This window comes from Bos mutus, chromosome 5, assembly GCF_027580195.1.
Source record: "Bos mutus isolate GX-2022 chromosome 5, NWIPB_WYAK_1.1, whole genome shotgun sequence".
Lineage (NCBI taxonomy): Eukaryota > Metazoa > Chordata > Mammalia > Artiodactyla > Bovidae > Bos > Bos mutus.
In genome coordinates, this window is record NC_091621.1 from 9,122,203 (window position 1) to 9,138,855 (window position 16,653).

At 39.0% G+C, this 16,653-nt stretch overlaps 1 protein-coding gene across 1 annotated transcript in view; it reads right to left on the reverse strand.

Annotated features, from left to right (window-relative positions):
* Positions 1-16,653, reverse strand: part of UTP20 (UTP20 small subunit processome component) — an 86,141-nt gene that overhangs the window by 56,697 nt on the left and 12,791 nt on the right. Inside the window, 10 exon segments of the mRNA XM_005898589.3 lie at positions 58-243; positions 4,031-4,274; positions 4,638-4,717; positions 5,468-5,544; positions 7,020-7,178; positions 7,958-8,020; positions 8,707-8,857; positions 12,126-12,231; positions 13,879-13,967; positions 14,112-14,267. Of these exon segments, the coding sequence (XP_005898651.2) occupies positions 58-243; positions 4,031-4,274; positions 4,638-4,717; positions 5,468-5,544; positions 7,020-7,178; positions 7,958-8,020; positions 8,707-8,857; positions 12,126-12,231; positions 13,879-13,967; positions 14,112-14,267 (1,311 nt within the window).

A 16,653-nucleotide genomic window follows, 5' to 3' on the forward strand; every position in this document is an offset into this window, starting at 1 on the left:
TTCCCTAACCCTAACCCTGGACTGGAGCCCTGGACCTTTCAGCAATGCTGAACCTACTTTGCCGCAGCTCTTCTTGTCTTTTTCTTCTGTGCGGGTTCCTCTTGGGGCCCCAGCTCTTCCTCCAGCTCGTCGTCGTCTCTGGCGGCAGTTTCCTCTTCTACTTCCTCTATTGCCAGCCCTCTGCCTTTTCTTCGCAGATCCTGGGTTGGCGCAACCTGCAGATCTGCTGGGTAATACTCATTGCTACAGTGGAAAGAGAGTGATAAGAGACAGATATTCTAAATGCTTGTGACAAATGTGTGCCCCCAGTTCACAGACTCACACACAGAAGAAACACCAGAGGCCCCTTAGTGGAGGTCTTCTACAACATTTAAATTCAGCCTCTCTTAAGGACCTTATTTGACAAGTCAATCACTAACTGCAAAGAGAGCCTGCTTCATTGTTACACTGTTGAGAATAACTGAAATGTCTATTTTGGACTAAGCTGAAATCGGCCTCCCTGTCTCTGGAACCACAACTCGGGGAGGAGTGCGTAGGGGTAGATTATATTACAGTGTTTAAATCATGCTGTATGTGTATCCCAGATACATTGTTTTCAGGATGTCCTTTCAAAAAGAGGGCCACAACAAATTCCAGTCCTCCAGGTATGGCCTGGTAAGACAGGGGGGACTATCAATTCTGTTGCTTTTGAGGGAAGTCACAATATGACAGACTCGAATGGAAAGTCCAGGCAATGAAAATCAGTAATGCTTCATGTTTTGGCTCCTCTAAGCTTGTGCAGTTGGTGTTCGTATGTGTTACTGAATTCCATAGCTTAAATTTTGGTCCACTGTTGTAGGTAACTAATATTACCTTGAAGGCTATTGTTCAGTGCATTACTTTTGTGTCACTTTGGTTCATTAATCTAACAATTATATTGTCTATTCTGTGTATAACACTGGGTTATAGATGTAAGGAAACTGATCAGCCCGACTAAGTCCTCACTCAAAAATATACTGACACATGTTTGAGGACAGCATCCTACAAACACACCTTGAAAAACTATACTACAGGTTAATACACTACACCACACCTGGAGGCCTAAGACACTATCATGCTCAATGCTATATTCTTAGCTAGCAGGATCTTTCCCTTAATAAATTAAAAAAAAAAAAAAATGAATGAATTGAATGAATGAAATGAACAAAGTTGCTGTCCTTTACAAATTGTACCATCACTATTTAAAAACATCTGTATTATACTCTCAACGCTCAATTAACCAAATGACGTATTTTTAACCTTTACCTCCAAGCACAGCATGCTCATTCATTCATTTACTAATTAAGATAGTTCATACAAAGCACTTATAAGAGGGTCTATAAGACACAGCAAGTAGTCATTAAATGTCACCTATTATTAAGATACTGTTTCTATTGTTAGTCATTCATTCCTGCTGCTGGTTTGGGCTTCTTAGAAAATGTTTACAAGGGATTCACAGTTAGTACTAATATCAAATTATTTGAAAAATATTTAAAAGTATAAATGTATAACCCCCCAAAAGTAAAAGCCTATAATGTATTTCAAAGCCAGACTTAAAGGTAACTCTTGGGTTTTCCATTAGTTTGGATCATCTATCAAGATATTGGTTATAGGTAGTAAGTGCCAATTAATCTTAAACATTTTTTAAAAATTATATCTTTTCAGTCATTATCTTTTTAAACTCAAGAGACTCACTTCCTGTTACAGCCTCCTCTCTCCATCCCCACCCCTACAGTACCTAGCCCTACTAGAGATAGACGTTTACATGAGGCTAAGGAGTAATTTATTTCTTTACGGAAAAACTTAAAAAATCAACATGACAGGAACTTCATGTCCTACTAACAGCTTTAATACCAGCTTACATAGGTACAGCTCCTTGAAATTCACGAAACAAATGATAAACATTACTTTACATGATCTTCAAAACAAGGAAAGGAAGCTAAATGTCACTGTTCTCGTTCTAGAAATAAATTAAAGCCCAAAGAGTGAAAAAGAGAAAATCATCACACTACTACCACCATATCTGTTGACTTGTGTGCATCTTTGCTTTGTAACCTTTCCCAGAATGAATTATTCATGCAAACCTTTTTATTTATGCATGGGATCCTTTCTCCTCTTACCTATTCAAAGACAGGGCTCTAGCGATTTTACCCCCTCTGGCATGACTAATTTCCCCTCCCTTTTGGATCACTCATACCAGCATTACATACAGAGACTGTTTAAGTTAAACAGTAAAACCACAAAAGGCCCTCTTTCCGTTCCCACACTTCCTTCCACCTATGTCTGCTTCCTTTCTACAAGAACTGTCCATCCTTGTCATTTCCATTTTTCTTCTCCATTTTCTCTGAAGCCCATTTTAATCATACTTTCATCCCTATCAGATTAACTAAAACAACTCTTGTTAAGGTCAATTCTAAAGCCAAAAGTCAATTCTTATTCTTCATCTAATTGATGTCTTAGAGATCTGAGTCCACTGATTACTTTAAGAAATACTGAGTGGTCTTAGTTCTTCTATTACTCTTTCCTGAACTCCTTTGCTGGTTCCTTAACCTCTGAATATTGCAGATGGTCCTTGGAAATCTTTTCTCCCTACATTTACACCCCAGGTGTGACTTCACTCCCTATACTTTTAAAATCCATCTATATACTGATGAGTCTCAAATTTCTTATCTTAAAAGCAAACCTTTCCTTTGAACTTTAAACTCCACCTTCAACTGTCTACTTGAAATCTCTACTTAGATGTCTGTTTAGTGTCCCAAGCTTAATATGTCTTTAAACAAAACAAAACAAAACAACTCTTGATCTTCCCCACAAATCGGCAAACTTCTGCATTTCTTCCAATCTCAGTCAATGGTTAACTTTCTTCTTCCAGTTGCTCAGGCCCAAAAAAACCTTATAGATATACTTAATTTCTCCCTTTTTTCCTTCCTGCATAACCCCCACCACTCACAATCCCTATCCTACATGTAATGTTAGCAAATGCCTCAGGTTAATCTAGTTGTGATTCTTCAAAAACGTATCGTTTTAAATTGAAATCTGAAAAGTGTCCAGAATTCAACTACTTCTCACCATCTGCATTACTCCCACCATGGTCAAGTCACCATCATTTCTTGCACAGATTTTTGCCATCTCCTCCCAACTCCCCTCCCCAGTCCTTCTGCCCTCACCACTTCTGTCCCACAGTCCATTCTCAAAACAGAAGCCAGAAAAATCCTCGAGAAAACATTAGTTGCGTAATCCTTGTTTAAGCTTCCCAAAGGCTTTCTATTCCACTGACGATAAAAACCCAAGTCTTTACTGCCACTTCAAAGCCCCTACACAAATTCATTCTCCTGTTAAATTTTTTGCTTTCACCTCCAACTACTTTCTTCCTGGATCACCCTGCTGTTCCTGGGAAGGCTGGCAGGCCGTGGTCTGTGGTCTGCCCAACCAACCCTACACCATTTTCCCATGTAACAAAATGATAACGGAAAATTTACCTTTGATTGACTAGTACTGTTCTATATTCTGCACCCCTTATCTTTAGCGTTTTAAAGCAATCTGACTCTTCACAGAGCGTATCTAGTCAAAGTAAAACAGTACTCCAGAAAGTTTTGTTATTCTTTAAGAGCACATTCCTCAGCGTCATGAGAAACATTCAAGAGGTTCAAAACAGAGTGGCTGGGGTTGAGTTACCTGAAAGTGCTTTTAAGCCCTAGGCAGGCGAAACAACAATGAACAATAGGGCAAGAAACAACAAGGCCACTGTGCATTGATCTAAGTCAGTACGGCCTTTCTCACTTTGCAACCTGGAATTTTTTAACACCATTTATGAGCTGGTTAGATTTTGATTCATGTAAGAACAAGTGAACAAAACTAGTTTATTTGTTATTCACAGAGCCGGTGCTTTAGAGATGTGCTAGTGATTTGAAAAGATGACAGATGTAAGAACTCAGCCAATCTGAGAATTTCACTTTGTACCTTCTCTTCCTCATACCCTACTAGGGACATATTCCTAGCAAAGAACACTTACTTGATAAATCTCAAGAAAAGTGGGGAAAGCTCCCTGGACCGTGGCTCTACCCTTTCTGGGAATTTTGCCAGAGCTCGCCAGAGCAAAAAACGAAAATTGGTGTGGTCCAGTCTTTCCTGAAGGTCAGTTTTCAATGTCAACTGCTTGTGATAAAGAGTTCCAACGTTTCCTTCCTGAGTCTGCTCCCAATTTGCATCTCCAATAGACTTCTCCTCATCTCTTGTGTCATTCTGCAGTTCTTTCTCTGAAAGAAAAAAGGTCATCATAACCAGAAGAGAAATATTACTAATAACATCTATGTATGTCTTCCAGTGGGGGAATTTCCTTCTCTAGTAATACAAGCAAACAATAAAGCGTATCCAAAGGTTATTAAAGATAATTTATTTCTCATTTCTGTTTCCCAATTTCATGTGTAATTAAGCAACAGAAATGAGGGAATTCCCTGGCTGTCTAGTGGTGAGGACCCTGCCCTTCCACTGCAAGTAGAACAGTTTCAACCCCTGGTTCAAGAACTAAGATCCTGCAAGCCTCACAGCGTGGCCAAAATAATTAATAAACAATCATTCCCCCCACTCCTCAGTTCTCTTCTTTAAATTCCTTTACATACCAGCATGTGTAGCTGCTTTTTCTAGATGCTCACAGTAGACTTTCCAAAACTGCTTATTTTCCATTCCATGTGCATAAGAACTAAGAGTAAAGATTATAAAACAAACATGTGATATAGGTCTTATTTTGAGAGATCTCATAGGGAAAAAAAAAGTAAAAAAGGATATAATTAAAATATTAAGTTATCCCTGAATTGAGTCATAAGCAACTTTTATATTTATTTTTCAAAACGCTTGCACTACTTAGAACTAATAGTTACGCTTTTGAGAGGGCACACATATTTCCAATCTGACAAAAAGGGTAGACCACCTGAAGACAAATGCCTACAAAAGGACAGATTTCTATAAATGAGACACAACATATGCATTTTTCATATGATTATGACAGTCCTTTAGAATTAAACGGTTTTGGATACTAGATAGCGTTAAGGTTTTAAGAAGTCCTTATTTTTAAATTAAAGTTTGGCTCAATGATTTTATATATATATATAAATAAAATTATGTATTATAATTTTAGTTTTATTATTATATTACTGTTACCATAAAAAATTCAATAATATAGACATGCAACATAAAGTAAAAAGAGGAAGTTCCTCAAAGTGATTTCAAAGCACAGAGAAACATATATAAAACACCTGACTTGTCAAACACTTGGTATCAGACAGAATAATTAGTGTTTATCTTTTCTTCACCTTGTCCCAGAGTGTCTTTAAGGTAACTATAAATACTATACACATCCAGTCATTTAAATCATGCCCTGGAGGACAATACTGGCTCCATCATTCTGCAGTAATGAAAGCACAACAGCTTCATCCATTTCACCCAGGCTTACCTTATGAGTTCAATAACAGGATCCCAGAGAGCACTGAAGTTTACATACAACATGCCTAATAAATAACGAAGTGGCACCTGCAATCATAGAGAACTAGTTCAGATCAGCATCGAAATGCAAATATCCTGACTTAGGACAACCTGAGGTTTGGAAGGAAGCTTGTGTTTTAAGAAAAAAAACTTCTGGTACCAATTCAGATTTCAGTTACAGTAATTTTCCTCCTCTCCCCAAAATGTCACTGGCTATTCAACAGAAAAGAATCACTAAAGCAAACCTAGTATTCGAACCCACTCCAGATGTTTATGCAGGAAAAATGTATCTGAATAAACAGATTTGACTCATGATTAAACTCATTCCTAACAAACATTGCCATCACCTGACTAGACAAAATGTGAACAGTAACCAGGAAAGTACAGGTGCCTAAGAATCCAGCACAGTACTCTGTGAGTGGCAGCTGAGGCTTCACGAACAGATATGAGTTCTTAAGACTATACATCAAGAATTTAGTTCAGAGGATCTGAAGTCTTCTCAGTCCCTTTTGGAATGACAACCACTGTCACCAGCATCCCCGTGTGCTCAGGAAGCATCATGTAACATAGTAGTTTCACTGTTATTGGGGGGTGGTGCTTGTATCTACTTTAGCAGCAGAACCCTTTTCCAAGTGAAACATAACATAGGACATACAAAACAAGTTAGGAACAGAACTGCTCTGACAGAAAGGGGAATGCCTCCACTGGCCTTCTTCCCAAAGGGATCATGATATATCATCAAGGGTCATGGACAGAAAATGCCTCATAGAAAAGGTAGAGGGCTGACATCCTGCTGCACTGAAAAAATCTGGAGGTGAGTTGCTATTCAGTTGCTACGTTGTGTCCGACTCTGCAACCCCATGAACTGCAGCACATCAGGCTTCCCTGTCCTTCACTATCTCCTGGAGTTTATTCAAACTCATGACCATTGAGTTGGTGATGCCATCCAACCAAGAGACTCTCAAGAGTCTTCTCCAGCACCACAATTTGAAAGCCTTAATTCTTTGTATCTGGCTGTTAACTGGACATTTCTCCTCCTGCTGCCACCTACTTACTATTTACCCCTGTGTGTGCTTAGTCGCTCAGTTGTGTCCGACTCTTTGAGACCTCATGGACTGTAGCCCACCAGGCTCCTCTGTCTGTGGGGATTCTCCAGGCAAGAATACTGGAGTGGGTTGCCATGCCCTCCTCCAGGGGATCTTCCCAACCCAGGGATCAAACCCAGGTCTCCCACATTGCATGTGGATTCTTTACCATCTGAGCCACCAGGGAAGCTCCCTTATTCTCACATACTATACACACTCAGAAGAAGGGAGGATAATAGAGTATTGTTGCTATTGAAAAGGCTGCAGAGTCATTTATCTCAAAACACTGAACAGAGCTGGGAATTTATTTAAAAAATTTTTTTTAATTTCTTTTTTTAAAAAAATTCTCTCCACTTTTCTACTTGGTATACTTCCCTTTTATAAAAAAAGCTAGTGAGGCAGATCTTAAAGTATAAATTAAATAATAAAGTGTTTTACCTCCTGTAACGGCCCATCAGGGACTACAGACTGCACTACATCATGCCTGAGTTTTCTCAAATGAAGAAGCTTCTCTCTGTAATCGTTCACAGTGGCTGGCACGAGTTCTGCCTGGCGCAGTATAGCGAAGACAGACTGATGCTCTGAGAGCCCATCATCCTGAACAACCACAGGAAACCAAGAGGAACGTCAGTGTTTTTATTTTCCAAAAAGAGTATCAAATGTGCACAGAAGTCTGAAAGATAAAAACTGGCATATATTAATGTTTTAAATTAAATAAGTAACACATTTTTGGAGTAAATGATTCTTTCTTCTTCACACTACTTACTTTTTGGTCAGTAATTTATGTTTAAGGTCTAGCACAGGCATGAAAAGTAAAAAAATCTCTAGACTGGCAACATTTGTCAAAATAAAGCAAATGTATATATACTTTTACTATACAATTCTATTTCTAAGTAGAAGTAATTTCTACTTCTGGAAGCAATCATTTGTGTTACTGTACAGATACCTGTGTAAGGATGTATACAGCAGTATTATTGGAAATGATGAAGACTACCAATAACCCACCTAAGCATCCACTGAGAGAGAACTGGTTAAATACAACATTTTAAACCGTGGAGCAGTATTCAAACTTCAAAAGAAATGAGGTAGGGCTGGAGGAACTGATATGGAAAACCCTGTGTGACACCATTTGTTTAAATTATATAAGTATGTACTAAATTATATACATATGTACAAAAGTCTAACAGTCACCAAGTAACTGGATTTTCAGTGATGGCCTTACTGAAGGGGTGGGAAAAAGAATTACAATTTTTCTTTCTTCAAATTTTGTGATAGATATTTACATAGTATTTGAATTTTCTGCAAAATTATCATTTTAGGAAAAATAATATCATATTACTTTTTTTAAAGTTATCCAAAATGAACAGTTAAAATACCTCCATTAATTCCGGAAGCTGAACCTCAAAGTGGTTTAGGATCCTTATTGTCAAAAGTCGAATCTACGGGAATTAAAAGGCATGTTTCAAACTCCAAAGTTGAAATGCAAGAAGAAACTGATAGAGTCAATGAGAGCTAGAGTTAAGTTTCATGGAATTATAAATGATACATCTACCACTTGTCAGAGTAATACATGTTTATTCTATTTTTTATTTCATATTCTAACACCAACCAACACCTTACTCAAATGGTCCATGGGACAATTAATGACCAGACTAGGCTGAGAAGATAACGAAACCATAAAACCATGCTCATAAAACCATGTTGTTATTTTGAACTATGACACTATAAGCATCTCTATAATATAAGTGCAAAGATTCTGACTGAACTTCTAATTCCATTGAAATTAGTGATCCTTATTTATAAATAACATGTTCCGGTATTTCTATATACCTTAAAGAGCAGCAGAATCACCTAGAAGTCTTTGAAAAATCATGTAGATATTTTACTTCAACCCTATGCCTGCTGAATCAGAACTTGGGGCTGTGGGGAGTCAGAATCTATATCTTTAGAAAGCTCCCTAATTAATCCTGCTGTAATCAGCTTGTAGGTCAGTGTTTAGGAATCACGGCTTTAAACAGAAACCACCTCAAAGCAGCATTTTCTGATTAAGGAGCTTGACAACCCCTGGTAATACAAATAAAAACAAAAGATGAGAGGCAGAGAATACACCACAAAACCACAGTACCTTGGATATACCAGTCGAAATGTTTGCTTGTAACTTGGGAAATAATTCCATTAAAGCCTCTTCCGAAAGTGGCCCCCTGCAGCCACATAAGGATAATCTCTGATAATAGAGATCAGCCAACAGCAACACAGACGGCTCCAAAGGAAACGTTCTGCAACGAGATATTTATTAGACCCCAAGTGTGCCACACACCCCAAAGAAGTCAGGCTATACTAAAAACCACAGAAGATTATCACTGACGGAAATATAAGACAGAACAGGTAAAAATTATATGTGGACATTTAGCATCACTTAAGACATGAAGAATCTGAGGCTCAGCAATAGTGAGTCACAAGCTCAAGGACACACAGCCAAGTGGAGGCAGAGATAGGATTATAATACTGTATTGTGACTAAAGTCCAATGCTGTCTTTTCAGCAATAAATGACAATGACATATGAGAGGATATGTAATATTTGTGGGGTGTTTTCCATGTGCTAGGCACTGAGTTATGAGGGAAGAGGTACAGAGCAGGGGCTGCCACACCAGCTCTGGGGTAGGGTAGTCAGCCCATCCCCATCAGAGATGGAACCCCGAATAAGCCACTTAACCACTGTGTACTATCCTCCAACAAATATGTATTGAGTGTCTACCATGTACCAGTGACTTTTCCTAGATATAGCAGGAAACCATGGAAAAAGTCCCTTTTTCTAATAGCAGAATATAGCCCACAAGTAAATAATTAATGACAGTGGTGAGGATGGTGGACAAAAACAAATTGGGGAAAGGAGGCTGGACTGAGAAGGCTGGTGTGGGGGAGAGGGGGAGGGTGAGGGGTGGTCACGGAAGGCAGAAACTGAAGAAGTCAAGAAGTGAGCTGCAGGACACCTGGAAGAAAAGCATTCCAGGCACAGGGAACAGCAATGCTAATTCCCAGATAGGTGTGCCTGCCTCTGTGAGCAGAATTGAGGCAGCCACTCCAGCTGGAACAGACAGAACGAGGAGTGATGGGGGATGAGGTCAGAAGCCAGGGCTAAGATTACAGAGCCCCAAGGAACACCGTGAGGACTGTGGACTTCATCCCACGGGAGCTGGATACCATGAGTGCAGGGTTTCTCAACAGTGGCTCCACTGTCGTGTGGACCAGGGACTTCGTTGTAGGCCTGTCCTGTGCGCTGCAGGACGCTCCTCTACCCACCAGACCCCACTGGCAGCCCCCAGTTGTGACAATCAAAAAGTCTCCAGAATTGCCCCTGGCTAAAATTCAGTGTCAGAGGGTTGTTGGCAAAAGAGTGACATGTACTCTTTCAACTGAAAAGAACTGCTGTTGATGGGTACAAAACGGACAGCAGCAGGGCCAGGATGGAAGCAAGGAACCTTGTTAGGAAGCTAATGTCGTCATCAGATGAGAGATGGTGGTTCCCAACAGGGCAGCAGTGGGTACTGAGCACCTAGGAGTCTGGACTTAATTAAGAACGTTTTTTGGGTTGTGCTGGGTCTTCACTACTGCACGGACTTTTCTCTAGTTGCAGAGAATGGGCTACCCTAGCTGTGGTGCGCAGGCTTCTCATTACGGTGGCTTCTCTTGTGGAGCAACAAGCTCTAGGGCATGCGGGCTTCAGTAATTGCAATTCCCGGGCTCCAGAGCACAGGCTCCAGAGCACAGGCTCAGTAGCTGTGGCTCACGGGCTTAGTTGCTCCACAGCATTTGGGACATCCCCATATCAGGGGATCAAACCTGTGTCTCCTGTATTGGCAGGCGCATTCTTTATCGCTGATCCACCAGGGAAGCCCCTGAATTTATTTAAGAGCTCTAATTCTCCCATATTATAATGTGAACAGTACCTCCAGTTCAGGGAGTTGTGAAGATTGCATTAATTAACATACAGAAAGTACTCAGAAGAGAGACCAGCACAAAATAAAAATACAATAAATGCAATTTGCATAGTTATCACTGCACTCAGGGTTTGATTCAATCTCTAGAAGGGATATACTGCTATTCCTTTTTGAGAATAAAGTGGAGATGAACTAACTCAAGGCTATCGAGCTGGTAAGTAGTAGAGACAAGGTTCAAATCCAGATTGTCGTGGCTGTGAAACCTCTGGCTTAACCAACAACCAGCCCACATCAGCACATAGGCCTCCACCTACAACTTTTACAACTGGAGTTTTCACCGCCACCCTCCAAGCTGATCCATTCCTGTTAGAGGTTTCCAGACCTCCAAGGCTAAGAGCACCTGCCTGGGAGACCAGCTGGCCTTCTGCAGGGGACAGACAAACCCTACTCTGTTATGAGTGCCTTTCTGTTTCAAAACCTCCACAGATGCCTTAAATTCTTCCCACTAAAGAACACAGTGTGAGAACTTTGATGATTTTAAAGAAACTGTGGTTAGGGGGCAACATATGTAATATGATAAGTAGGATGACAGCAAATTCTCTCCTTAAAGGAATTTGAGGCAATTCAATTAACAGTAGAGACAGGGCTGCCTTGCCCAGATTGTATTATTGCAGTAAATCTCCAAACTGGTCTCTTTTATCCTCCTTCAGTCTCTTCTCAATATAGCAGCTGGAGTGATCCTGCTTCAGCCTGAGTCACTCCCCTATCAAAAAAAAAAAACAAACCCAGGGCTTTCCCTTTCACTCTGGAGTAAAAGCCCAGGCCCTGCGATGGCCAGAGGTCAAGCTCTGCCCGCCACCTCCACCTCGCCTACTACCACTCCTAGCTCCGCTCAGGGACAGTGGCTCCCTGATGCTCTAGTCAGGCACTTGCATGGAGCCCCAGCGCTCACATCTCCCCCAAGCCCCCAACATCCCCATGGCTTACTCCCTTACTGCTTCTGTGATTCTGCTCAAATGCCCCCTTCTTCGTAAGGACTTCCCTAGTTAAAAATCCTATTGTTCCCAACCTCCAGACTCGCCCTATCCCAACTTTACTACTGTCCAACAGGCTACATATTTTAAAATACGTAGTTGACTAGTGTGTTAGCACCATGATGGCAGGGAATTTTGTGTTTCATATACTGTGTCTCCCAGTGCCCAGAATAGGGTCTGGTATATGAGAAAAGCAGTAACTATTGAATGAAGTAAATGAACAAATATATTTTTAAAAGCATGGAGATAAATTGGATTAGACTCTGGAAACGGAAGCAAACTACAAGAATTTCAAACGGCCTCATCTTTAGAAGTGGTGCTAAGCTGAATGGCTCCCAGTAACGGCCTGTGATACTATAAATTTACATGCACAATACAGTACCTTTTACAAAGATGAATCATCTTTAAAGACTGTATCTGAAATGTTCTTATTTTAACTGAAGTATTTAAATTGATAATAAATTTGCTATGTGAATACAGCTCAGGTAAAAAACAGATCCAAGATTTCACAAACACAGAAGCCTTTATATCTGATTCATCATTAAGCTGAATGGAAGGTATGTCTACTCACAATACTAAGTTCTTCACCCGTTCCACAGGAACCAAACGAAGAAGTTCAGAAGATTCTTCCAAACCTAGCAGAGTATTTACAGCTTGACAAAGAACAAATAAGTTTCCTAAAGGCAGAAAAACAGGAGAGACCACATTATTTATTTCTTTGATACAATAACTATCAGACCTCTCATTTATCTACCACTTGGTATTTATACAGAGCTCCTAAATTAAAGTGAATCTGTGCCTTCTAAAGGATTTTCTGTCAAACGTCAGAATATAACAGAAAGGAACTGAAAGAGGTTTCAAGTCTTTAACTTTCTTAAGAGAAAAATATATTCAGAAATAGAGAGTAAAAATATATGTTCCCTTCAACTGAGATGAGAAAATTCAATGGTTCTACTGACTGGCATTATCAAAATTAGAACTTTTGAGGAGAACAGACTTAGACTTTCTAAAAGCTAAAAAATTATCTTTGTATAAAACTCAAGTTGATTTCATGACTCCAATTTATAAGAAATCACATATCTAATGGCTACCATCTATAATCCCCTCAATTTATGTTAGTTAGATAATCATCTAAATCTAGATCAAAGGTTGGCAAACTATGACCCCCAAGTCAGATTGTGTAGGTAGTCTGGTTTTATATGGAGAAGGCAATGGCAACCCTGGTTTTATATGGGCAACAAAATGAGAATGCTTTTCCCATTTTTAAAGGGTTGTTTAAAACAACAAATAAACAGAATATGCCACAAAGACTGAAGACTGAACGTGGCCCACAAAAGCTAAAATCTTTACCGTGTGGTCCTTTACACAAAAAAATTGCTGACCTCTGCTCTAGCCTTAGAACAAGGCTATCCAATAGAACCTTCCGCAATGGTAGAAATGCTCTATACATGTGCCAGTGTGTAGCCACAATCCAATATGGCAGTCACTAGCCACACGTGGCTACTGAGCACTGGAAATTCTCTAAACATGTCTGTTTAGTATCTAAATAGATACTATCTATTTAGTATCTAAATAGATACTAAACACAGAACATAGTACATTAATATTTAAATGAGTGACTACCATATATACAGATTAGGAAAAAAATACTGAGCTAGAATAAAACAAAATACCTACTTTTATTTATTTTTTAATTGTAGCAAAATTTTAATACTTACCTTCTTTTGATCAAAATGCTTACTTTTAAACTGCTGTTATCAGGGAGTAGGGAGAGATGGACAGGTATACAACAGGAATGGTGTTTGGGACAGGGCAATCTAACTCTCCCTGGATGAGTCGAAGGCCTTCCTAGAGATACTGTGCTGGCATTGTTTTGAAAGCTAAGTAAGAGTTCACTGAATGATGACAGACCTAGAAAGGACTCCAGGCAGAAGGGACACATATGTAAGGGTAGCTGGAGCGGGTACAAGAGAGTGTCTTGCTCAGAATAAGTAAATGCTGAAGGACAAGTGTACACTGGGGCTGGACTGGGCACAGAAGATGCAAATAAGACACAAGCTGGTACTCGAAGTTGTATCTCATTTCTTTGACAGTAGCGTTACTGAATTTACTGAATTTACTCAGGCAAATATTCAGACCATCCTGACCTGATTACGAGGTGGAGCCCTCGTAATTACATCTCAGCCTCTTTCTTCCCTATTTATACTCAGGGGGGTTCTGCCAGAATACAATGACGGTACTATTCTCTGGTACCCATGTGTTTACAGTTCCTCTGGGTGTGCCAGGAAAGACAGACAAGAGAACAAATGGTGATTGTAACTGACCTTTTCCAAAGCTCCCTCTGTCAACAGTCATGAAGAGTGACTCGATGAAGTAGGTGACTAGTGGTATCACCTTCTCTTTCTCCAGGGGCCTGTCCAAGAAGTGGAGAGAAAAATGGAAACACTCAACCTGGCATTCAACAACTTTTTCATGAAATAGCAAAAAAATGACTAATAAATATTTTCATCAGTTTGCTAAAATACTTTTCACAATTTAACACAGTTGATTTTCTCACCTAATATGAGGTAACACAACAAGGGCCGCCCAAGAACATGAAAGGTAAGTAGTATCTTGATTCGGGGGTGACTGAATTATAGATAAAAGATGTTCCAACACTGAGATCTGTTCCTTTCCTTCCTTGGATTTCGTCGTCTTCTGCCTTATATAGGATCTGAAAGAAGAAAAGATGAATATTTAAAATAAGAAAAGAGATAATTGCTTTTGCCCTCTGAAATTCAAAATAAAATTGGTTCCTCCACTGATACTATGTATAAAATAGACAACTAGTGAGAACCTACTGTATAGCATAAGGAACTCTACTCAGTGTTCTGTGGTGACCTAATTAGGAAGGAAATCCAAAAAAGAGGGAATATATGTATACATACAGCTGATTCACTTTGCTGTACAATAGAAACTAACAACATTGTGAAACAACTATACTTCAATTAAATTAATTTTTAAAAATTGGTTCCTTTCCATGTGTGGAGATTAGCAGAGAGGAGGGAATTGGTGCTGATGGTTGAATACAAATAACTAAACAAATGTGACTCATTTACTGATTTTCAGTGACAAGGTTTTTTTCAAATCCGTTGGTTCTGCTTTCTTTTTCTATTTTAATTTGCTTCATAACTTGCAAAGCAAGTCTCTTCCAGTTTTAGGTATTATTTCTGAATTTGAACTACTGATGGACAAGTGTTTAAGGTAATTTATTGGCATGAACTGACTTCTTCCATCGCCCCCTTTCCTTTTTATCATGATAAAATGATTAAGGGGCTTCCCTGGCGGCTCAGATCGTATTAGAAGTTACTTCCTCTGCTGCTTTAATCTGGTAACTGTTTACTCAATGATATTTTCTGACATGACACTCAGTTTTAGGTACCTGTTACTTTGGCAGTATTTTTGTTTACCAATGAACTCTACCTCAGTCTTATTTCAAAGACAGAATCTAACAGAAAGGAAAGTCAAAGAAACAATAAATAAAATGATCTGCTATTATAATTTATCCTTCCATGACCAGTCTGGTAAACTTGTTATGAAATTGAAGTAGAATATCAGGTTTTTATTCCTACACCCTTTTATCATTAAAGTTAATGAAAAAGTTGCACTCTGTTTTGTTTCATACTTATCAGGATACTGAATGCTTAGAAACTACGATAGATAAAAACCGAGTTAATTTTACTGGTAATTTCTAAAAGTTGTTTTAGAACTTGTTTATACAGTCTTTCTAGTACTAACCATGACTCAATAATCTGCAAAAAATCTTACAAATAAAAAAAAATGAGATGCTTTATAAAGGTAAGTCATTAGTTGCTATGTCATCCCCCTGCTTTATCACACCTGCCAGTGAGCTCCTCCAATAAAATCCATAATTCTTACCTCATCCTGTAAGGCCTTGGGTGATCTGACCCTTGTCTCCTTCTCTCATTTCCTCTAATTCCACTCTCTTCCTTTCTCGATGCTCTTTACCTGCACAGGCTTTCCTTTAGTTCCTCAAACATACAGGCTTATTCCCATCCTACGGTCTTTGCAGGAACTCTCTTCTCTGTCTGGAAAACCTTCCACCCAGCCTTTCTCGGCCAGGCTGGATCCTTTTACCATTACAATTGGACCAAAGGTCCCCTCTCCAGACAGGACTAGTGCTGTTCTCTATCTACTCTCTCTCGACACCCTGTTTTACTTTTTCTTTTATCACTATCTAAAATTATCCTGTTTATTTACCTGTCTCACAAGCTTGCCCCACTGAGAGTATCATTTCCTCCAAAGAAGCCCTTTTTCATTATTATATCCCAGTGCCTCAAACAGTACCTGATATGATAAGTATTTGTCAAATGACAGAATACATTTATCTTCTGAAGACTCTTTTCACATCTGTTATCTTCTTTAATTTCCACTATAAATTTGTGGATGAAGTGTGACCAGGAATATTCAGACAAAGACAAGTTATTCTACAGGGTGACAGTAATTTTCTTAGTGATGGAAGTTTTCTTACAGAAAGAAAACACAGAACCTGTGGCACTTGCTTTAAGTTAATATGCTTCCATTTATTAGGAATGACAATTTCTACTTGAAAAAAGAGTAAGCAGAATCCTTTCAAATACCTACATAAACTTTGCTTTAACTTCCAAAGAGTATCTATCATTTTTAATAAAACCGAAAAAGTAATCCACAGCCCTTTTAACAATTCAAACAATGCAAAAGTGTATAATCTAAAAGCTAATAATCACATCTTTCTTCCTCTTACCATCCTTCTGATGTAAATAAAGGTAACAGTTTTGTGTATCTTTAGGGAGTTGTCAAATCTCCCCAAACTGACCTTTAGATTTAATATAATTCAAAACAAAATTCCAGCAAGGATTTTTTTGTAGACAAGTTTGTTCTAAAATTTATACAGAAGAAGAAAGGACCAGGAATAGATGAAGCAATTTTGAAAACGAAGAACACAGTGGAAGGATTTAAGATTTCCTGATTCATTTTATTGCAGTAATAAGACAGTGTGGCATCAGAGGAGAAGAGACACATAGATCAATGGAACAGAAGAGACAGCCAGAAAGTCCCAC